The following is a 24,824-nucleotide window of genomic DNA, read 5'->3' on the forward strand; positions in this document are numbered from 1 at the left end:
TGGGGAGTCTGGTTGTAAGTCAAGGACTACCTGAAACTGTTTCTCTTGAGAAAGGCAATCTCAATTGTGGACAATCTTGTCTTTTTGTGTGGAATTTCTGTGATTCGTCAGTCTTGCTGTACACACTACAGGAGGGGTGTATTAGTCCATGGTGGCAAAAAAAAAATTAGGAGTCGTTAGCACTTTTTCCAAGTAACAAGTAACCAAGGAACTCAAGCCAGGGGTGAAATCTACTTACCTTCCTTACTGGTTTGGAAGGGCACGCGCCCCACACGCAGACTTGCGCATGCACAAAAGGTAAAAGACACATTACGCCCCAAACTAGTGGCTGGATCGCGCAATCCGGTCCAATCTGGAAGCATTTCACCCAAGCTCTATTCAATGACCCTTAGAGAACTGGGCGAGCTACATTGATCAAAAATCTAGAATGAGGGTTCATTCAACCAGCCCGACCCTGGGAAACCATCCCAGCTCCCCAGGTCTGTTCTGAGAAAAGAAAGATGGGTCCCTCTATCTGTGTGTGGACCATAGAAGGTTAAACACTGTCAGTTTAGAAATTTTTACCCCCTGCCCTTCATGAAAAACATGCTGGCCCATCTGGCAAAAGGGAAAATTTTCACAAAGCTAGACCTGCGAGAAGCATACTACTGAGTTAGGATCAAAGAGGACGATGAGTGGAAGACAGCGTTCAACTGCCCCTTAGGGTGTCTCTAGTTCAGAGACCTCTTATATAGACTGCAAGGAGCCCCTGCGGTCCTCATGCAGCTGATAAATGAGGTGCTGCACGAACATACAAAGGGGTGCCGATATATTTAGATGACATTTTAATCTATTCAGAAACTATGGTGAAGCATATCAGGCTGATGCAGGCAGTACTAAAGAAACTCCATGCTGCTTAGCTATACACTAAACTTTCTAAATGTGAGTTCCATCAAAACAAGATTGATTACTTGGGTTACTGAATATCCCACAAAGAGATAGAAATGGACCTAGAGAAAGTCTGTGCAGTACTGGACTGGGCTCCACTCCACACCAGGAAACAACTGCAGAACTTTTTGGGATTCGCAAACTTCTATTGGCAATTCATCCCGTTGCTTGCACGAATCACTCTCCACGTCACGAACGATAAAAACAGCCAGCCGCTCCAATGGACAATGAACTGTCAAGCAGCGTTTGAGTAATTTAAACACCTGTTTGTAGCCAAGCCAGTCCAAAGCTCCTTTTGTCATCCAAGTTGATGCCAGCAGTGTGGTTATGAGGGCAGTCCTCCTACAAAGAAATCAGGAGGGGCCCCCGCAACCATGTGTCTATACATCCAAAAAACTCACCAACATCAAGTGACGGTGAACCGTTTGAAAAAAAGAGGCATACGCATTGCGATGGGCATTATTTACATGGAACACTTCCTGACGGTGGTCAAGGCTTCTTTCAAGGTTTGGACAGATCACAAAAATATAGAGGCCCCACCCCCAAAATAGCTGTCACCTAAACAAGTTTGATGGGCGCAATACTTCAATCGCTTCAATTTCACACTGAAATACCTCCCAGGGGAAAAAAAATCTTCCTAGCTGATGCACTATTTAGCATTCCTCCATATTAATGAATGCCTCACTCTTAAGCCAGAAATAGTCAGACCAGTCATCCTTCCCACCAACTAGCAGCCCCAGTAACCATCAGGGCACAAACAAAACCAAGGGCCCCAAAAACTGAAGCCACCTTAAAAGGAACCTTAGAGGGAGACAAATGCTTCCAGAAACATAAGGATGAATGCAGATGAGAGATGGTTTGGCTTGGGTGGGAGCTAAATTGTTTGTCCCGAAAAGCCAGAGACTGCTAATTCTAGAGAAAAGCCATGACTTTATAACTGCGGAACATTTCGGGTTCATAAAAATGCTCCATTTGATCAAATGACAGTTTTGGTGGCCATCGCTGAAAAAGGACATTGAAGGGTATATCGCAAGCTGCCCAGTATGTGCCTCAACGAAATGACAACAAAGAGAAAGCACCAGGACTCCTTCAAACAGTAGCAGAGCCTAGCGCTCCATGGAAACTCCGAGAGCTCAGGAAATACGGTGATCTGGGTCATAATGGATCTATTCTCCAAACAAGTACATTTTGCAGCCTCCCAAAATATCCCTTCTGCCCATACCTTGGCTAAACTTTTCATGAAACATTGTCTTTAGCATGGGGCTCGGCAATGCATAATCTTTGATTGTAGAGTCCAATTCACCTGGAAGATTTGGCAGGAGTTTCTGGAACTTTTGGGGACCTCTAAGCTCTAAGCTCCAGTAACCATCCCCAAATTAATGGGGTGTGTGAATGAGCAAATGGGGTTCTAGAACAGTACCTAAGATGTTATGTAAACTACCAGCAAGACAACTGGACGGAGCACCTTCCGTTTGCTGAAGTAGCATACAATAATTCTGTCCATAGCAGCACAGGCTTCACCCCATTCAAGGTGGCCATGGACCAAGACTTTGCCTCAATACTGGAATTACCCCATCACCTCTCTCAAAGACTGGGTGACCCAATTACAAGACAGCTGGCCATTAGCTAGAAAATGGCTAGAAGAGGCGAGAGACACCTATGAAAAGCAAGCAGACAAAAATGCACAAAGTCTAAAGACTTTAATGTAGGAGATCAGGTGTATCTGTTTACCAAGTACTTGCAATCCAGGCAACCCTCAAAAAAACCAGGGCCCAAGTACGTTGGACCTTTTCCCATTAAATGCCTGATTAACCCAGTCACAGTAGAGCTCGAACTGCCCAAATAATTCAGGTGCATCCACCCAATTTTCCACTGCAATCTGCTGAAACCTGAGGTGCTCTTCCCTCCCACGTCCAATGCCACCTCGCCCCACCTGAGCCTCTCATGATCAAAGGGGAGCAGCATTTCAAAGTCAAAGACATTCTGGATTCCTGCAAACACTGGTGGAAGATCGAGTACCTGGTGGCATGGAAAGACTTTCCCACTTCCGAAACTGAGTGGGTGGACCTTAAGCATGTTAAAGCCACCAAATTCCTTAAATGCTTCCACAACCAATACCCTGACAAACCAAGGTGATCTAATCCTGGTTTTCCTTGTTCTCTTTCTCTCTCTCCCTCTTTCCCTCCCTCCCTCCCTCCCCCCTTTCTTCTTTTGCAGGACTAATGTCCTTGTCAAGGGGGGCAGCGTGTCAGGATCTCCATCATTGGCCTGGCCCCTTGCTGGGTTCCTGCCACCCAATGAGAAGGAGGGAGGAGGCATTGGGGGCAATCCACACCTGTGCATCTAATGGTGGGAAATGGGGAGGTGATGGTGGTGAAATGTCACTTTTTTCAATGACATAACTGAAAGGTCACTAAATGAATGGTTGTAAGATGAGGACTATCTGTATACATAGGATTAAAAAGCATTTGGAAGAGTGTACTGTTTGCAGTTCAATCTACAAGTGTTTAATGTGCATAGCAATTGAACAAAATTGAACTACTGTGTGTGTAACGTAGGACAACCAAACCAAAAACAAATATCACTTATCCTCTTTGCCCATAAAGTTTTCCAAAATGAACTGAATCTTCATTCAAGATAAAGATCTGAAGAGTCAAGATTGGAACTGGATGAGAGCCAGCTGTTTCTCAATGAGGACTTGTAAATTAGGTAGTCTATGGGAATCTTGGCTGAATCATATGCCAGGTTAACCCTCCTTTGGTAAAGTTGAGACTTCCTCTAAGTAAATCACACACACACCAATTTTATCGAAAGCCACTTTCGCTGCGATCCAGCTGGGTAATAATTGCGGGAGCTCCGGAGGATGGACTGAAGGACGGGCGCAGCAGCTCCGGGAGGGCCGGGCGCCCTTCTCTGCCCTGGGCGGCGGGGGAGCGAATGGCCTCCGGGGCTTGCTAGAAAAGCCCTGAAAGAGATCGCGCACAAACACGGCTGTTCTTCGGGTCATCCCGGGGCCCGTCAGATGCCTCGGGCAGTTTTCAGTCTCAGCCGGAAAAGAGGCGCTTCTAACCACCCGGTTCCTCGCCCGTCCAGGGACCGCAGCCGCCCCGGCATCCTTCGATCCCTTTTGGCGAGCTTTGCGCCGCCCGGAGCTCGCCCGGCCGCTTGGACTCGGTCAGAGGCGACAGGAGCTCGGCCCTTTCCCCCGCCAGCTGATCCCACCCGGCCGGCGAGACCGTTCTTGCGGGCGCAACCACGGCCGGGCATCCGCCTCCTCGGACCCGGGGGACGCGGCGAAGGCCGGGCGGGAGGAGGCGGAACCGGCGGGCGGCCCGGAGAACTCCGGCCGTGGGGAGCCCCCGGCCCGACGGGAGCGGGCGGGCGAGGCCAGGGCGCCGGCGGGCGTTCCGGGGGCGCCTGGGAGGGCAGCGCCAGCCGGACGGGCGCCAGGACGGGCGGGGCAGCGGCGGGGGGCGCCCGGCGGGACCGAGGCGGCGAGGACGGGCGCGCGCGGCCAGACGGAGAGCGGGGGGCGCGCTTGGCTCCTGCCGCGCTCGCTGCGTTGCCCCTTTAATTGTGTCCCCGGCCCTCGGGCGCCTCTCTCCACCGCCCACGTCAGCAGCCACCTTTGTTTCTCTCCGGCCGGGCTGCGGGCGGCGGAGCCCGCCACGCTCCGCACCGCCACCCCCGCCTCGCCCGCCTTCCAGCCGCCTCCGGAGCCGCAGCCAGCCCAGCCCAGCCCAGCCTCCGCCGAGCGGTAAGTCACCAGCGGCGCCTGGCAGCAGCCCCGGCGAGCAGGGCGTCGGGTGGGCTGAGGGCGCTCCACGGCCTCTGCCACGCCCGCCCGGAAAGGTGCCCGCCGGCGCCCCCAGAGCCCGGCGCCCCAGCGGCCCCGGGGGGGCGGCCGGGCGCCATTTGCCGCCGTCGCCGCCCCGGGCGCAGCGCTCGCTCCTCGCAACAAAGGGCGGCGCGGCCGATGCTGCCGGGCGCGGCGCTGAGAGCCGGGCGCCCGGGACGGCCCCGAACCGGGCCCCGAGCGGGCAGGGCGACGGTGCGGAGGGCGGGCGGGGGAGCGCGAGGGAGCGGCGGTGCCCCCCGCGAGCCTCCAGGGGCTCCGCACCAGAGCCGCTGCCTTGGCGGGCTGCCGGGGCTCCCGACGGCCGAGCAGCCAATTCGGAAGCGCGGCCAAAGACTGACGGCGCCCTCGGCCAATACGCCGCCGCGCTCCCTCTTCGGCCGGGCTGGCCCCGCCGCTGCCCCGGCTGCCCGCTCGGCGCTCACGGCGGCGGCGGCCGGTTGGGCGTCCGCAGGCGGCGCATCTCGCATCTCCCTTCCGCCCCCGGGCGGCCACGGCGCGGGAGTCTCTTCGGTGGCCGCGCTGGGCCGTCCTCGGAGCGCACCTGAAGGGCGGGGACCCTCCGGCTGCCCCGGCGCCTCGCAAATGGCGGTTTGCACGCCGCGCCCCGCTCCGCTGCCCGCGAAGGCGGCTTGGCCCCCGCCGGACCCAGCGGCGCCTTCCCGGGGAGCCTCCCGCGGGACCCTCCGGCCTGCAAGGCAAGAGCGGAGGGGCGGGAAGTGCCCCTTCTCCCTCCCCCAGCCCCGGCCTTCCTTCCAGGCGCAGGCCGGAGATGCTGCCCGAACCGCGCCAGCGAGGGACGCCCAGCCTCCGGGGACTTAAGCGGGCTAGCCGCGGGTCTCCTCGCCCGGAGGCTTCTGCCGCCCTGACGAAACCAGCCGGGCAACGCGGAGAGATTCGCCCTGCGCGTCTCCACCTGAGCAGCTGCTTCGAATGGCCAGAAGCCTCGCGGGGAAGGCTGGCTTGGGGGGGGAGGCGGTGGCTGGCACCGGGTCCCGAGGCCCTTTAGCCGCCTCCAGAACTCCGTGCTCCTCCCTGGTCTTGGTCAAAGGCCCGGAGCATTTGGGAAGAAGGGAAGAAGGGACCAGCAGCCAAAACCACCGTAATGGAGAATCAACCCCCCAACCCCCCCAACCCCTCACATAGGATGCCAGTTTGGAATGAATGTGTGGCGCTAATCAACCATCGATTCCGGTGGACCCTTCAGATCTAAGAAGTGTCCCATTCCCAGGCAAGGCACTAACGGTTTGCACAGCACCCCAAGCCAAGTTTGGGTAAACTACCCATCAAGGTGCCTTGCTTTGTAACCAAGATTGAAGCTGCCTGATCAGAACCTGGTTGGTGGCATTTTGAATTTTGCACAGACCACATCCTGTAACCTAATTTATATTTCTTTATAAGATTATCAACTGCCTGCATTCTGAAAGTCTTCCTTATAAAGTCCAGTTAGGACAACAGTGGCTGAGATGCAGCAGACAGCTGGGGAAGAAGGTGCCATGTGGGTATCCAAGCTTTTGGGGTTAGTTTGTTGTGTGAGGATGGCCATTGATTAAACGGGCTGATTGCAAAACAAAAATAGGTCTGCAGGGGGACATTTTTGCTGAGGAATAAACCAGACTGGACAGGACTAAAATAGAGTAACCTACAGACTAGACTGAAAGAGAAGAGCTTTCCCAAGGTAACCACGGCTGGCCCAGGATGATGTTATGAGGGGTGTGAGGCAGGTTGAGGATTCTTTTCCTCTCCTAGCTGCAAACTTCCTGATAGTTACATCAGCTGCCTTAAGTGCAGTCCTGTGTGTGGCTGAAAATGACCAACTCTTTAAATGTGTGGTATGGATTTGGGGGGCTGCAGACTGTAAATTCCTGCTGCAAATATTTAGAGCCACTGACCCGGAGATTCTCCTGAGGATGAAGGGACTGCTTGTACCAAATTCTGCCCCGTTTGGCAGGGTAGCAGAAAATACTGGGGTTCCTGTGTGAACCTCACTGGTTAAAGGAGACACAGAAATTGATTTTCTGTTGTAGAGATGCTGCTTGTGTGGCTGAAAAGTATGCTGTGCTGTTTTCCATAAGGTTCTGTAAGTACCCTGAGACAATCTTGGGTTTCTTAGAAGCATCCTGAGAATTTTAGGAAGTTTTAACTAGGCATTTCTTGTGTCCAGTTTTTCTTTTTTAATACTGTAATTAGCCCAATTTCCAGTTGCTCCAGGGATCGCAGCAGGACTGTGTACCTTGTTTCCCCCAAAATAAGACACCCCTGATAATAAGCCCAATCGGGCTTTTGAGTGCATGGCAATAAGGCCAAGCGCTTTATAGTTTTTTCAACCCTGAAATAAACGCTTGGCCTTATTTTCTGGGAAACACGGTAGTAATTACTGTAGTTAAAGTAGCGGAGAAAAACAAAATAATAAGCTCATTCAGAACTAGCCAGAAATAAGCAAATATTGCTAAGTATGGGTAATCCTTGATTTATGATCTCAGTTGGGACAAGAATTTCCATTGCTAAGCAAGGCAGTCAGTAAGTGAGTCACCACTGATTTTGCCACCTTTTTTTAAACCACAGTTAAGTGAACCACGTGGTCATTAAGTTATGGTGGCTTCTGTTCACTGGAACATGACAACTGCCGTAAATACAGTTGCCATGTGCCCAAATTTTGATCTCACGGCTGGGGATGGTATGATGGTTGTAGGGACCAGTTGTCACTTTTAGGATTATAGAATCCTAGGGCTGGAAGGGACCTTGATCTTCTAGTCTAAACCCTGCCCAAGGCAGGAGAGCTTATTACATGCTGGATAAATGGCTGCCCAATCTTTTCTTGAAGACCTCCAGCAATGGAGCACCCACAACTCTAGGATGCAAGATGCTTTATTGATTAATTCTTCTCACTGTCAGGAAATTTCTCTTTAGTTCCAGATTAGATCTCTTTTTAATGAGCATCCACCCATTGCTTCTTGTTCTGCCCTCAGGTGCCTTGGAGAATAAGAACTCCCTCCTCCCTCTGATTGCTCTTCAAGTACAGAAAGACGGCTCTCGGGTCTCCCCTGAGTCTTCTCTTCTTCAGACTACACGTACCTAGTCATGCCCTCAATCGTTTATCCAATGGTTGTCTCAGCCCCCTTATCATCTTTGTTGTTCTTCTCTGCACTCCTTCTAGGGTTTCACCATCTTTTTGTATCTTGGTGACTAGCACTGGATGCAGTATTCCGAGTATGGTCTCAGTACTGCCGTATAGGGCGGTATTATCAATTCTTAAGGTTCCGATGCTGTCCCTCTGTTGATGCAGCCTAGGATTGCATTGGCTTTATTGGCAGCTGCAGCACACTGCTGGCTCACATTTAAGTGATTGTCCACTAGGACTCCCAAGATCCTTCTCAGAGTTACTGCTGTTGAGCCAAGTACTATCTATTCTATTCCTGCGTATTTGGTTTTTCTACCTAAGTACAGGACCTTACTTTTGAATTACATCTTGTTGGATAGGGTTCAAGATTTTTCTGGATCTTAAGCCAATCTTCTAAAATGTTGGCTATTCCCCCCCCCAGTTTGGTATCGACTGCAAATTTGATGAGTTCCCCTTCTATCTCCTCATATTATCCCCTCATACTCAATCCTACATTCTTCAGTACCCCTTAAACTTTAAACTAAACGAAGGTTTTTAAGTCAGGACTGTCAAAACTCAGCTGCAGAATGGCCAAAGTTTCTCCACAAGCTTCCCAATCAGGCAGCTTTTTGACTCCCTCTCTCTACCCTTAACCAATTCTGGGGAAAAGGGGTTCCTGTGCAGTTGTGGAAAATTGATGAGAAGTGAATGTGGAAAGGGGATTCACGCGCACCAACAACAACTTAGCTTACATGCCACCTGCTAGCACGCCAATCAATGCAGCGTGTTTAGCTGTATTCACACAACACTAAACATTTCTGGAATTAGCCAATTGTGTAAACCCAGAAACCTTAACAACTCAGAGTCAGAAAGAGGATAATAGAATCATAGAATTGGAAAGGACCTAAGAGATCATCACATCACTGCCCCTGCATACTACACTATACCATCCCCAAAACATATAACTCCAAAATATCTTGGGTCAATTGTTAATCAAAGCTATTTTGTACAGATCCCAAAATCTGGTCACTTTGTAGTAAGGGCTGTGCACTAACTAGCTATGGAGAAGGAAGAAAGTGATAGAGAGGCTGGAAAGAGAAGGCTTCCACTACAGCAATATTTTTCAACCTTAGCAACATTAAAATATGTGGATTTCAACTCCCAGAATTCCCCTCCCAGCATGACTGCCTGAGGAATTCTGGGAGTTGGTCCACACTTCTTAAAGTCGCCAAGGTTGAGAAACACTGCACTATAGAAACAATCGCTACACTTTGGTAGCTACTGAAACCGCTTTCAAACATTGGGAGCCCCTAAGCGCTGCACCTTGCTGCTTTCCAGCCAGGGGGAGAGAGCAGATATAATGATTGACACTGCATGAGGGTTGGTGTGATGCTAGGCAGGAAGGAAGAAACAGCTGATGACTATTCCGCCCTGCATCTTGCCAGATCCAGCAGCCAGGCAAGGAGCAACACCATGGAAGCCACTGCAATGTATTAATGCTCACTAGTAGAGCAGGAACAGTGCTGGGGATGCCAGGGTGTGTTTGTGTGTGCGCGTGCATGCACACGCTTGCCTGAAGAATTGTTTCTAATATTTGCTGTCTTTCTCAACCTCAATAGCTTTAAGTTAGGAGGATTTCAGCTCCCAGGCCGACGTCCCCAGTCAGCATTAAAAGCTCTTAGCCCAGAACAGGCTAATAACAATCATCTCCTGCAGTGGGGAATGCAAAATGAATCCTGGGAACCTGGCTGGGGAATTCTGGGAGATGAAGTCCATCCATCTTAAAGCAGCCAAGGTGGAGAGTGTAGTACTGGGCTCCCACAATTTCATTATTTAAATCATTCTTCTCTTTAGAACCCTATGGACTAGAGCCTTGTTTCTCTTTGGGGGAATACATAATTCCATGCTTTTAGTTAAAGAAGGCTTCTAGGATCAGTTCTCAGCATCTTCAGGTAAGCCAGGAGGGATTTGCTGCCTCTTGGAGTGAGCGAGCCATTCTATGCCCAGCAGTCCAGCTCACCCCTTCCGTCTGACTTCCTAGCAGATGGGGGCTGCTGCAGAGGGTTGGCTGGTGGGAACTGGAAGATGGGCCTTTTCTGCAGTGGCCCCTGCTCTGTGGAACTTCCTTCCCTCAGAGATTAGTAGAGGCCCAACCCTCTTAGCCTGTCAAAAAGCTCTAAAAACCGGGCTGTGTTCCCATAGGGCATTGAAGGTGCTAAGGGCCCAGCTTCCTGCCTCTACTGTTAACTGGCTAAGCATCTTGGCTAGTTATTTTGTGATGTTTTTGATTGTTTTTAAAATACTTTTGATTCAATTAATTGTTTTTATACTCTTGGGATTATAGGTCACTCAGAGTCATTGACTGAGATGGGCAGCTACACAAATAGCTATAGGAAATGAATGAATGAATGAATGGGTGTATCTCTCTGTCCCAAGGTCTGAATATAGCTTCCTGTTAAAAACCTTGCAGCCGCTGTGGGTATGTAAAAATAGGCCCTCTCTCTGCTCTTTTGCAGCGTAAACCCGGTTTCAGAATGGAGATTTCTTCCCACCAGTCCCACCTCTTGCAGCAGTTAAATGAGCAGCGCCAGCAGGATCTGTTCTGCGACTGCAGCATCCTGGTGGAAGGGAAGGTCTTCAAAGCCCACCGCAATGTGCTCTTCGCCAGCAGCGGCTACTTCAAAATGCTCCTCTCCCAGTGCTCCAAGGAGGCCGGCCAGCCCACCACCACCACTTTCCAGGCCTTTTCCCCAGAGACCTTTTCGGTGATTCTGGATTTTGTGTATTCAGGCAAACTCTCCCTCACTGGCCAGAATGTGATCGAGGTCATGTCAGCCGCCAGCTTCCTGCAGATGACCGACGTCATCAGCGTCTGCAAGACTTTCATCAAGTCATCCCTGGACATCAGTGAGAAGGAGAAGGACCGCTATTTCAGTCTCTCGGACAAGGAGGTCAGTTCCAATGGAGTGGAGCGCTTGTGCTTGTACAGTGCCGGCTGGAGAGCGGAGTCCAGCCCCCCCCATTCCCACCTCAGCCCCGACCGAGGGACGTGCGTGATCAACAGCAACTCTTGGACCAATTTCAGCTACTACCCGTCCGCCCCAAGAGCCGCCCAGCCTCTCTCCAAACACGACCAAAGACAGGAATCCCTGAAGAAAAGCAGGCATTTGGGGCTGGCCCAGCCTGCGGATGGGCCCCCCTACAAAGTGAACAAGCTGGAAGACCGGGCTGCCGAGCAGGCGAGCCACGCTCCTCCGTCTGAAGAGGAGCTCCAGGTGGACTCGGAAGGAGATTCCTGTCCCGCCGGCTACCAGTACGGGCAGGGCTCGGATGCAGTCGCAAGAGGGCTGGCTGTGCCCCAGCACGAGCACGAATTGCCCCATTCTGCCAGCAAGTCCAAGTCTTCCAAAGCCGAAGAGCAGTACCCCAGCATGCCCTCTGTCTTGGGGGTCATGGGGAATTGGGCTGAGGGTAAGAGCCTTGGCACTTCCCAAGCTTTGGCAGAAGCTCAGTCAGGGGTGGGAAATTAACAGGCGTGGCTCCCTCAGAATTGCTAGTTCTTGGGAAGTTCCAGGAGACGCGCCATGAATGTTTGCTGAGTGCTGTGCAGGACTCAGTGGATTTTGGAAACTGGGCTCTTTAGCAGAGGTTTCGCTCTGTTGCTGTCTTTTCGCTCCCTTTGCTTAAGGGGAAGGTGGTGGTGGGTGGCCGAGGCAGGGTTCTTGGGGCATGTTGGGCACAGAGTGAAGCCCATCCTGTTGGAGCTGGCCCCAGCAGGTTTTGACCTGGCATAGCAATGTGTTAGCTCTCCTGGGTAAACCAGACAGGAAATGGGACTAATGAGCTAATTCTACTTTATTCTAAAAGTATATTAAGAGAATCTTGCAAGTCTGATGGTAGAAACTTCCTACTGCCGCTTTTAGCTGCTTGATCCATTAGGGTGGATCCTTCCTAAGTTTCCTCCTCTGATGGTTAAGCCGCTGGATGCTCCCCCTTCTCTGATCCTTCCCTGGGCAGCATCTCTTTCCTTTGTCCCCGGAGGTCATTCCTAAATACTGTTTTCTATTGCCTGCCCAAGACAGTTTGCTGCCAGAAGCAGATCCACCAATGACCTCCCTCACCGTTATTAGAAAATGCTGTCTGACTGAAAGACACAATTCTGCTTTCTTTGATCCTTTGCTCAAGTTGACCAGATGTTGCATCCAGCTGCACAGCAGGGCAACCCATTGAATGTGTCCTAACTGCATTTGTTCTAAAGAGGCTTTTCATGTAACTCACATGAGCTATTCACAATTCACTTTTTTTTTTAATTTAAGAGAAATAAACTCTAGGAGTTGTGTCTTCCCCAGCTGAGTGCCCACCAGCTGTCTTGGGCAGCCTAGCTCTTTAGCACACAGATGGTATGAATTATAGCACACAGCTAGAAGGGATCGGTTGGAGAAGAGCGTCTGAATGGGTTTTTGTATGAACTTAAGTAGTCACATAGTTTAGTTCAGTTGACTAGTGTGGCATCATTCAAGATTGCCATCAGCTTCTTCCTGCAGTCCCCAACTTGAGCAAGTGATTCTGGGCAGCTAACAACCATCTATTTGTATTGCACCACCACCACCACCATCATCATCATCATCATCATTATTATTTTATTTACACAAAATGACAGTATACACAGCAAACGAGATAACTATGCTAGATTTTGTATCATAGATCACTAGTCTAACACTTCCCAAGCGTTTAGGACTGCTGATGTATCGGCCAATTATGCGAGCAGATCCCAGTAAGGTGGCCTTCTGCAGCTGACCAATGGTGATCTTGTCAGCGCCAATTGCTTTTAAGTGCTTGCCTAGGTCTTTAGGCACAGCTCTCCGTGTGCTGAGTACCACTGGAACCACCTGCACTGGTTTATGCCAGAGTCTCTGCAATTCAATTCTCAAATCTTGATATCAGGTGACTTTTTCAAGTTGTTTCTCATCGATTCTGCTGTCACCAGGTATAGCAATGTCGACTATCCACACTTTTTTCTTTTTCACAATCGTGATATCCGGGGTATTGTGTTCCAAAACTTTATCAGTCTGTATTCGGACTGTTTTGCATGCTCATTTTCAATCACTTTTTCAGGCTTATGATCTCACCAGTTCTTTGCTACAGGCAGATGGTAGTTGTGACACAAGTTCCAGTGGACCATCTGAGCGACTGTGTTGTGACGTTGTTTGTAGTCGGTCTGAGCTATTGTCTTACAACAGCTCAGTATGTGATCAATGGTTTCATCTTCTGCTGCTGCTGCTGCTGCTTCTTCTTCTTCTTCTCCTCCTCCTCCTCCTCCTCCTCCTCCTCCTTCTTCTTCTTATTATTATTATTTTTACAAATAACATGGTAATCAATACCAGTTCTTCCTCCTATTTCCCACACAACAACAACCCTGTGAAGTGAGTTGGGCTGAAGGAGACTCTTCGTGCCTAATGTGGAACAAAAACTCAGGGTCTCCTGCTTTTTAGCATGGTACCTTAACTACACTAAATAGCAAAAGAACCACAAAATCTGCAGAATAAGAGTAGAGTAGAGTAGAGTAAAGTAGAGTACAGCTGGAAGGGACCTTGGCGGTCTTCTAGTCCAGCGCCCTGCTTAAGCAGGAGACCCTCTACCATTTCAGACCAGTAACTGTCCAATCTCTTCTTAAAATCCTCCAGTGTTAGAGCACTCAAAACTTCTGGAGGGAAGTCCTTCTACTGGATAGGAAGCCAGTAGAAGGACTAGGTCAGGAAACTTCTCCTTAGTTCTAGGTTGCTTCTCTCCTTGATTAATTTCCACCAGTTGCTTCTTGTCCTGCCTGCAGGTGCTTTGGAAAACAGGTTGTCCCGTCCTCTTTGTGGCAGCCCCTCAAATATTGGAAGACTGCTATCGTGTCCTCCCTGGTCCTTCTTTTCTCTAGACTAGCCAAACCCAATTCCTGCAATCATTCTTCATACGTTTTAGTTTCTTAATCATCTTCGTTGCTCTTCTTTGCGCTTTTTCCAAAGTCTCAACATCTTTTTTGTAGTGTGGTGACCAAAATAATTGACTGCTGAATTTAAAAACAAAAATAAGTACCATCTCTTGGGAGGCCTCATTAGTTCCTACCTAGAATGTCAGGAAACTTCATCTCTGATTTTTATTTTCTTGCTGATGATTTCTGGGTTCTGGCCTTGTGGCTGTGCCAAAATTGAGCAAGGGGGCAATCCACAGAATTGTTATATGCTACCTCTGCAAAAGGCAAAAGGTCAGCCCAATTGTCCTGTTGGTAAGTAATGTAGCACCTGAGGTACTGTTCCAGGACTGCATTAGTTCACTCACAAGCCCCATTAGTTCAGAGGTGATGGGAGGCACTTAAGCCCTGGGCAGTTCCCAACAGCTTCAAGAATTCCCACCAAAACTGTGATGTAAATTGCAACTCTCTATTGGAATAATGCACTCAGGTGCACCATGCAACCTACATATACACGTGTTGTACAAAGAGTTTAGCTAACATCTTTGCGGAGGGTATTTTGAGGCAGGGAACAAAGTGCACCTGTTTTGAAAAAAGATCCGTAACAACCCAAATAACAGTGTTGCCCCCCACTTTCAGGCAATTCCATGATAAAGTCCATAGATACTTTTTTCCATGGTGCCTGGGAATTAGCCACAGTCTGTAAAAGCCCTGTGGGTTTTCCTGGAGGTCTTTTTGCCGCAACGCAAACTGGACAACTTTCATAGCTTTCAATGTCTCTTCAATGAAGGCCACCAAAATTGCCTCTTAACCAAGTGCAGGGTTTTTACAAATCCAAAATGCCCTGCTGACTTAGAGTCATGGGCACCCTTTAATAAGGTGTCTCTTACGCTTGAGGGTACATATAATTTGGCCCCAACCCAAGCCAGTTCATCACGCATGGTGCAGTCATTTTGGTGAGTGGTAAGCCATTCATCAGCTTTTAGTGCTTCTTTGAGCTTCTCACACAGTTCACTTGGAATCTCAGACTCCTCTTTCCCTTGAGCTCTAGTGCTTACCAGGGTTGCTAGCTGCTTCAAGGCGATAACAGGTCTGACCACTTCAGCTTTAACACCCGTTGTATTGGGGCAATCTAGACAAAGCATCCGCCATAAAATTCTTCCCGCCGGGACATAACACAGGGTGAAGTTGAAATGATTAAAGTGTTGAGCCCAACAGATTTGTTTAGGGGATAGCCTGCATGGAGTTTTCAGGGCTTCCAGATTTTTATGGTCAGTCCATAACTCAAACGGCACCCTTGCCCCTACCAGGAAATGCCTCCAAGTGAGTGGGGCCCACCGCACTGCATATGCCTCCTTCTCCCATATCACCCACCTCTGTTCAGTCTCGGTGAGTTTCTTAGAAGTGTATGCGCATGGCTATAGCAAACCCTGGGTATTCTGCAATAACATCTCCCCCACAGCTACATCACTCACGTCATCTTTTTTTTTTCATAAAAAAGTTTTATTTTTACAATCATATCAAACAGCTCATCCAATGTACAGTTATATACAATTAGTCGGGCTTGCCCAGTCACACCCCCCCTTTTTAACACTCTTCCCTCTTCTGCCTTCTTCTACTTTCCAGACCTTCCTCTCCTTCTCTTATCTACATCCTCTCCTCCCTCCACCCTACACCTTCTTTCTCCCTCTTCTACCCCTCTTCCTTCCTCTTCTCCTCTTTCCTACCTCCTACTCTCTCCTCTTTTCTCCCTCCCCATCGTTCTAAAATGGTAACTGGGCAGACCCGACCCTACATTAATTATATTTATACATCTTCAATAATCCCTGTACATTAACCATCACTCCATCTCTACCTCAACCCCCAATTCCCTCCCCTTACCCCCCACCCCCACCCGACTTCCCAGAACTAAATGCAGGGTATCAAAACTAACAATCATAATCCAAAATAATTCCTAAATTATAATCTCTAGTCACTCCACACATAATCACACTCTCAATTCCCCTCTCCGTCAGAAATATATCTAATACAAAATATTTCCTAAATTTACTCATATGCATCTTGACCAGCAACCTGAATCTTCTCCCCCTTATATGAGGCTTGCAGAATCTGATTTCTCACTGTTCTATTTGTAAAATAAATAACAACATCCCTTGGCAACTTTTTTTGCCTTGCTATCCAAGAATTCACACAATATATTTTATCAATTTGATAAGCCACATCTGCTGGACGAGCTGCTAATATCTCAGCAAATACTTCAGAAAAAATTTCCCTTAAATTCTCTTCTTTATTTTCTTTCAAGCCACGGATTCTTAGAGCAAATTCCATATTTCTATATTGTATCAAAACTATTTCATCATCTGTTTTTTCCATTTTACTTTGAAATTCATCCATTTTATTTTCTAATTTTGAGTTACGTTGCTTGATTTCTTCAACTTCCTCTTCTAATAAAATCACATTTGTTGCCAAACTTTGTACTGCAATTACAAATCCTTCTTTAACTTCTTTATTTCCCACTTGAATTTCTAATATCTGCTCTTTCATTTCAGACATCTCATCAGTTATTACTTTAAATTTTTCTTGTATAAAGTCTTTTAAGTTCTCTTGTAATGCCTCTAAATTCAATGTTCTAGTCTCTGCTGTATGAGCTGGAGAGGCACCAGCTGATGAAATTCCAGAGCCCTTTGTTACAGTAGACTTTAATTGTTTGGCTGCCATCTTCTATAAAATTATTTATTTATTTATTTATTTCCAACTTAATATTCACTTTAAATCTTCTTAACCTCTGAGAAACACAGTCTTTTAAAGCAATATTTAAAAATCTCTCCTAGATTCTGTCAGCAGGCAGCAAAGAGTTAAAGTAGCAAATAACATGCAATTTACCAGCAGCAGACGGGAAACACTAAAAGTATCATTTTCGCTTTCCACTGGTTAGCTTGTTAACAATTCGCCTCCATTTTCTTGCTATTTTCAAGCTTGTTACAAAGTAATGGGGAATTGGCTTGGCTACTTGCATAAAGTTCTCCCACTTTCGTTCTGTCCGGTATAATCCTTTATTGTCCAAAATAAATCTCGGCGTTTGGTCGTGGTGATTGGTTCCGCCAAAGCAGAAAAATCCTCGGATCTGGAGCACTTCGGGTTGCTGGAGGGAACTTAACCCTTCAAACCCCTTTTTTCTCAGGGGCTTTAGGGAAGTTCTACCTCTACCCTGCAGCTCACCTCCTCTTCTTCTCCTGAAGAGGGGTTTTTTTGAACCGCTGGACGGCAGATTTAAGCTGTCCTAGCGATTCCACATAATCCAGAGGTTGGTGATCGTAAAGATCACCACCATCACCTACGGTGCCAAACAGGAAGTCTCCATCACTCACGTCATCTTGAATTACAAATGGGGCATCTGGGTCGGGGTGCTTCAGCACGGGTTCTGCTGTGAACAGTCGTTTGAGCTTTTCAAACACTGCTTAACATTCCATGATCCACTTAAGTGGCTGACCCGGTTTCAGCTTCCCCTCACCCTTAGTCTTTAAAAAGTTGGTGATTGGCAATGCAATCTTTGCAAAGGAGGGGGTGAACTGTTGGTAGAAATTGGTGAAACCCAGGAAGCTTTGCAATTGCCTCCTAGTGTGGGCAGTCCCAGCCAACAAAGTGGGGAGAAGCAACAGACCTCATTTTCTGCCCAAATCTGTCTCCTTCACTCAACAGTGGAAAAAAGCTGGTGCCAGAGGCCAAGTTTGGCCCTGAGAGGGATGGGAACAGGCCTCTGGCATTCGGGGACAAAAGATGCCTGTGAAAAAGCTGCTGAGCCTGAAGGAGGCACTCGCTGGAAGAGCAGCTCTTGGGCAGACTCTGACTGGGCCAGGCTGTTCCAGGTGGCTCTGACTGTAATTGAGCCCAGAATTATAGTTATAGGTTTCTACCAATCGTTAGGCAGATCATGACCCCACCTGGTTTTATAACCTTTTTTGTAATGCTGCAGTTGTTAAGTAAAACAATGGTTCATAATGGGCTGGTTTTGCCCGAAACAGAAAATAAACCTATTTCCAGCAAAAAGTGTTGTAAATTGTGACTCTGGGATCCTGCAAAGGGCAGTAAATGTGGGCTGGTTGCCAAATGCCCAGAATGCAGTCATAGGCTGGGGGTGGGGCAGCCATCAGAATTTTGAATTTGGGCTGTAAGCATCCCTGGAGAAGCCTGTCATAACTTTGAATGGCTGCTAAGGAACTAGCCATAAATTGAGGACCACCTGCAGTTTCTAACAGAATCTGTTGCAAGTCATCCTTGCTCACTTTAACGAGATTCAGCCAAGTAAACACACAAAGATCAACCACTTTGCACACTTTATAGCAAGGTTTCTCCATCTTGGCAACTTTTAATACATGTGGATTTCAACTCCCAGAGTTGCCGGCTGGGGAATCCTGGGAGTTGAAGTCCACATGGGTTAAAGTTGCCAAGGTTGCAAAATGCTATTTCTATATGCTTTCCAAAGCCATTGGATGACCGGTACGCCCACTCAGCCCAGTTGGAGTTTGTCTTGAGGATTTTGCAGCTGAAGGGATTGCTTTGTATTCCAGATGACCTGCCACGGATGAGGTTCAAATGCCCCTTCTGCACCCACGTGGTGAAACGGAAAGCAGATCTGAAGCGACACCTTCGCTGCCACACAGGCGAGCGGCCGTACCCATGCGAAGCCTGCGGGAAAAGATTCAGTCGGCTGGATCACTTGAGCAGCCACTTTCGGACGGTAACCTTACTTTTTTTTTATGTTTTGCTTTAAAATGGTACCCCCCCCCTCTCTCTCACACACACACACACACACACTAACTAACTAGGAATTCTGGGAGTTGTAGTGAAACACATCTGGAAATGCCAGATTGGCAAATCATGTGTTTCTCCAGGCAAATTCTGCATTGTAGAGAAACACCAGCTACAATGCAGCATCTTTAAAAATCCCATTTTCTATGTTTAGCTGAAATGTTAATTCTAAAGCCCAAGAAAAGTGACTTGAGCTTAAATAGCAAATAGGAATACAATTGGAGCTTCCAGCTGGAATTAGCAGGATGTCAAAACACCATTTTAGTTTTGGATGGGTTATTTATTTTTTTTAGTTCAGTTGCAAAACTGCTCTATCTTGTGGGCTGAACTCAACTAACTCCCCAACTCAGTTGGGAGTTAAAAAATAGAATACAGAATTAACATTATATCGCATCATGAAATAACTTTTTCTATCAGTTCTGTTGGTCTATCCATTCTACCAGCAGCAGCAGCAGCTCCTTCCAGAATCCAGGAGTAAGTATCCAGTTAAAGTGGTTAAACATGCAGCCCCGTATCCTCTTCCATGGGGCTGTTCCACAGCACAGGGGCTACTTCTCGTTTTCTCCCTGTCCAGTGGGGGTAGATAATGTACACTGAGAGCATATGCACCAAGACAAATTCCTTGTGTGTCCAATCACACTTGGCCAATAAAAAAAAAATTCTATTCTATAATGGCCGGAGGAAGGCTAAGGCCCGCCATAAACCCCTCAGCTGCCTGGAGCGCCTGGTATGTCCATCCAGGAGAAGATGGCCAATGACCACTGCCTGCTCTGGCCGGTGCTACAGGTGCTTTGATTGCAATGCCACAGCCGCCATGAAGTATAGTTCGATAATGTGCTAGAGATGCTATGCTACATATACGGGTAGTCCTCGACTACCTGTATATGTAGCCCTCTAACCACAATAGAGCCCAAAATTCGTGAGGCTAAGCAAAGCAGTTCTTAAGTGCATTTTGCCCTATTTTATACCCTTTATGCTATAGCTGTTAAGGAAATCACGTACACTTAACGACCACTGTAGTTGTTAAGTGAACCATGTGGTCGTTAAGCAAATCTGGATTCCCTCATTGATCTCGTCAGAAATTGGCTGGAAAGGCTACAGATAGTGGCTGCCTAACCCTGGGATGTTGCAACTGCCATAAGTAACATATTTTTCAGATGATAAGGTGCACCTTAGTTTTTGGGGAGGAAAATAAGAAAAAAGCTGATTGGCTGGTTGATCGGCCTCCCGGAATACCCCCAATCAGGTATTCCTAGAGGTGAACTTTAGCAACAGGTTCCTTGGTTGTGAGCTCAGCGCCTTGTTTTTTCAGCCTCTGAAAACTCCGTTTGAGAGGCTGGGCAGGGCTACATTCGGTGTATAAGACGCACCCAAATTTTCACCAGGGGTGAAATCTAAACATTTTCCCTACCCATCCTGAGAATGCAGACTCTTCCAGAACAAGAATCTCATTACTTCCGTCTTCACTGAAGTATTGTCCATTGTCCATCCCGTGGCTACTGATTCACTCCTTCTTACCAATATACAAGGGAACCTTAAACTCTCATGTTTGTCATTTTAACAACAGATATGAATAAATACGATATTTCAACAATAAATATGTATCTTTTGCAGTTGCACAAATACTAGATATACTGTATTATCACATAGGTAGCCCAAGGTTCTTCTAACAATCAGTCACTTTTCCATGAAAGCTTCAGATCTTTTATCATACTTGAACATTCCTGGTACTTTCAAAGCACTGTTTGTGCAGTCAAAGACAAACAGCCTGATGCCAGGTCTGCCTGTTGCCAAAACAAGAAACGGATGGAAACACTTCACCCTTCCTTCCAAAAATAAAAAGTTGCTTTTAACCCTTTACATAGAGCGGGTGGAAGAAAGAGATGCAAGCACTTAACACTATAAATTGAAGCCATATGTGATCTACAATAGGCGTTCGAGTTCTTTCATAATAGATTAGTAGTAGTACTCTGTACTAGTCCAAAAAACTAGACTAGTTTTTAGATTAGACTAAAACATCAGAGCAATATCAATAGCACTTAGACTTATATACCACTTCACGGTGTCTTACAGCCCTCTCTAAGAGGTTTACAGAGTCAGTCTCTCGCCCCCAACAATCTGGGTCCTCTTACCAACCTTGGAAGGATGGAAGGCTGAGTCAACTTTGAGCCTGGTGAGATTCGAACTGCCAAATTGCAGTCAGCTGGCAACCAGCAAAGTAGCCTGCAGTACTGCATTCTAACCACTGTGCCACTATGGCTCTTAATCATAAAATGACAATACAACAGAGAAATAAAAATGGCAAATAAGACACTCGGTATTAATAATAACTCACAAACTCATTACCCTTTCCACAACCATGCCCAGTAGAACAGCCAGATCTTAAAAGCTTCTCAAAGCATTGCTTTGTGGCGAAGGTTGTAGAGAGCTGCACACCAGCTACCCCAGTTCCTGGATGAAACAGTCTATCTGGACCCGTTCCAGTCCGGCTTTCAGCCTGGATACAGCACCGAGACAGCTTTGGTCGCGTTGGTGGATGATCTCTGGAGGGCCCGGGACAGGGGTTATTCCTCTGCCCTGGTCCTGTTAGATCTCTCAGCGGCTTTTGATACCATCGACCATGGTATCTTGCTGCGCCGGCTGGAGAGTTTGGGAGTGGGAGGCACCGTTTTGCGGTGGTTCTCCTCCTACCTCTCTGACCAGTCGCAGACAGTGTTGGCAGGGGGGCAGAGATCGACTATGAGGCGCCTCATGTATGGGGTGCCGCAGGGGTTGATTCTCTCGCCCCTCCTGTTCTCGCCCTTCATCTATATGAAGCCGCTGGGTGAGATCATCAGTGGCTTTGGGGTGAGTTACCAACTGTACGCTGACGATACGCAGCTGTACTTTTCCACCCCAAGCCACCCCAACGAAGCTGTCGAAGTGCTGTCCCGGTGTTTGGAAGCCGTACGGGTCTGGATGGGGAGGAACAGGCTCAAGCTCAACCCCTCCAAGACGGCGTGTGCATGCACGGTGTGTGCCAAATGTGCGCTTCACAAGTATGTGCACCATAGGGGCTACTGCGCAGCCCGGAAAAAGGAGTCTTAAAAAGGTAAGTAGAACAGCGAGGGGGGGAACTGCTGTGCCGCGTGATTTAGATTCGCTAGAAAGCAGGATTTCCAGCTGAATATAAATCGCACGGCACAGCTGATCGTTGAAAATACCGATTCGGACGGACCGGGAACATTTTTTTACTACCAGTTCATGTGAACCGGTGTGAACTGATGGCATTTCACTCCTGTATTGAGGGGGAGGGGCTTCCAAGCAGCGGGCACAGTGCAGAAAAGGCCCACTTTTATTTATTATTATTATTTATTATTATTTATTAAATTTTTATACCGCCCTTCTCCCAAAGGACTCAGGGCGGTGTACAGCCAAAAATAAAACACAGGATATATACAATTAAAACCAACATTTAAAACATAGCAGATTATAAATGGCTAATAATTAAAAATTTAGATTTAAAATTTTAAAAATATTAACAAAACCCCAAATTAAAATTCAACACTATTATGCCAGTCCCGCTTGAATGAATAAGTGTGTTTTTAGCTCACGACGGAAGGTCCGAAGATCAGGCACTTGACGTAGGCCAGGGGGAAGTTCGTTCCAGAGCGTCGCTGCCCCCACAGAGAAGGCCCTACTCCTGGGGGCCGCCAGCCAACACTGTTTGGCGGACGGCACCCTGAGGAGACCTTCTCTGTGAGAGCGTACGGTTCGGTGGGAGGCAAAAGGTAACAGCAGGCGGTCTCGTAGGTACCCGGGTCCTAAGCCATGGAGCGCTTTAAAGGTGGTAACCAAAATCTTGAAGCGCACCCGAAAAACCACAGGAAGCCAGTGCAGACTACAGAGCAGTGATGTTACGTGGGAGCCACGAGCGGCTCCCATTACTACTCGCGCAGCCGCATTCTGGACTAACTGTAGCCTCCAGGTGCACCTAAAGGGCAGCCCCATGTAGAGAGCATTGCAGTAATCCAACCTAGACGTAACCAGAGCGTGAGTGACCGTGCATAAGGCATCCCGGTCAAGGAAGGGACGCAACTGGCGGACCAAGCGAACTTGGTAAAGGGCCCTCCTGGAGACGGCTGCCAGATGTTCATCAAAGGACAGCTGACCATCCAGGAGGACACCCAAGTTGCGAACCACCTCCTTTGGGGCCACTAACTTGCCCCCAACGGTCAGCTGTGGATGCAGCTGACTGTACCGGGGTGCCGGCATCCACAGCGTCATCCACACCATCTTGGAGGGATTGAGCTTGAGTCTGTTTCTCCCCATCCAGACCCGTACAGCTTCCAGGCACCGGGACAGCACTTCGACCGCTTCGTTGGGGTGGTCCGGGGTGGAAAAGTACAGCTGAGTATCATCAGCGTACAGATGATAACTCACCCCGAAACCACTGATGACCTCGCCCAGCGGCTTCATATAGATGTTGAACAGGGTAGGCGAGAGAATCGACCCCTGAGGCACCCCACAAGTGAGGCGCCTCGAGGACGACCTCTGCCCCCCTGTCAACACCGTCTGTGACCGGTCAGAGAGATAGGAGGAGAACCACCGATAAACGGTGCCCCCCACTCCTAATCCCTCCAACCAGCGCAGCAGGATACCATGGTCGATGGTATCAAAAGCCGCTGAGAGATCTAATAGGACCAGAGCAGCCCCTGTCCCTGTCCCTCCAGAGGTCATCCACCAATGCGACCAAAGCCGTTTCCGTGCTATAACCGGGTCGGAAGCCGGACTGGAACAGGTCTAGATAGACAGCTTCCTCCAGGTGCCGGGGGAGTTGCCATGCAACCACACTCTCTACAACCTTCGCCACAAAGCGAAGGTTGGAGATTGGACGATAATTTCCCAAAATAGCTGGGTCCAGGGAAGGCTTCTTGAAGAGAGGTCTCACCACCGCCTCTTTCAAGGCGGCGGGGAAAACCCCTTCCACCAAAGAAGCATTTATAATCCCCTGGAGCCAGCCTCGTGTCACTTCCTGAGCAGCCAGCACTAACCAGGAAGGACACGGGTCCAGTAAACATGTAGTTGCATGTAACCTCCCCAGCAACCTGTCCACGTCCTCGAGAGCCACAGAATCAAACTCATCCCAAATAACCTCAACAAGACGTGTCTCTGTCATCTCGGTTGGATCATCGCAATCTTGGTCCAAACTATCCCGAAGTTGAACGATTTTATCGTATAGATAACCGTTAAACTCCTCAGCTCGTCCCTGTAAAGGGTCATCCCGTCCCTCTTGATGAAGAAGGGAATGGGTCACCCGAAACAAGGCGGCCGGGTGGTTATCTGCCGATGCAATGAGGGTAGAAACGTAAGAACGTTTCGCCTCCCTCATTGCCACTAGGTAGGTCTTAGTAAAAGACCTCACTAGTGTCCGATCAGCCTCGGAACAGTTAGACCTCCAAGTACTCTCTAGGCGTCTTCTCCGGCGTTTCATCTCTCTCAGCTCCTCGGAAAACCAGGGAGCCAATTGAGATCTACGCCGGGTCAGAGGCCGCAAAGGCACGACACGGTCCAAAGCCCCAGCCGCGGCCCGTTCCCAGGCCGCAATCAGTTCTTCAGTCGTGCCGTGGGTAAGATCCTCAGGAAACGGCCCAAGCTCTGTCAGGAACCTCTCTGGGTCCATCAGGCGCCTGGGACGGAACCAACGCATTGGCTCCGTCTCCCTGCGGTGGTGAGCAGTGGTCCGAAAGTCTAGGCGAAGAAGAAAATGATCTGACCATGACACCGGTACCTTCACTATATCTCCTAAAACCAGATCATTAACCCACTGACCAGAGATAAAAATCAAGTCTAGCGCGCCTCCCCCGATGTGTGTAGGGCCATCAGTTACTTGAATCAGGTCCAAGGCCGTCATGGAGGCCTGGAACTCCTGAACCACCGTTGATGACAAGCCGGCCGATGGCAAGTTGAAATCCCCCAAGACCAAAAGTCTGGGAATCTCAACCGCCACGCCAGCAAGCACCTCTAGTAGCTCAGGTAGGGCTGTAGTCACGCAGCAAGGAGCCAGGTATGTGATCAACAGCCCCATCTGATTCTGATGGCCCCACTTCCTGGGTCCTGCCAGTTCTTGTGACACAATCTTTTCAGTGGTGGTGGGTGATTGATGTGCTTGGAGAATTTGAACCCTCTGCCCT

The 24,824-nt window shown here is 48.7% G+C and overlaps 1 protein-coding gene across 6 annotated transcripts in view; it reads left to right on the forward strand.

The window, feature by feature from the left end:
• Positions 1 to 4,550: 4,550 nt before the first annotated feature.
• Positions 4,551 to 24,824, forward strand: part of ZBTB8A (zinc finger and BTB domain containing 8A) — a 33,597-nt gene continuing 13,323 nt past the window's right edge. For 3 of the 6 annotated variants that reach the window (XR_009156617.1, XM_058196156.1, XM_058196160.1), the window contains exons 1-3: positions 5,349 to 5,481; positions 10,400 to 11,354; positions 18,411 to 18,580. Coding sequence is in view for 5 of the 6 variants with exons in the window: in XM_058196156.1 (XP_058052139.1) it covers positions 10,418 to 11,354; positions 18,411 to 18,580 (1,107 nt within the window). In the remaining variant the exon portion in view is untranslated. The other 3 variants (XM_058196158.1, XM_058196157.1, XM_058196159.1) reach the window with 3 other exon arrangements.

Source organism: Ahaetulla prasina, chromosome 10, assembly GCF_028640845.1.
Source record: "Ahaetulla prasina isolate Xishuangbanna chromosome 10, ASM2864084v1, whole genome shotgun sequence".
In the NCBI taxonomy this organism is placed as follows: Eukaryota; Metazoa; Chordata; class Lepidosauria; order Squamata; family Colubridae; genus Ahaetulla; species Ahaetulla prasina.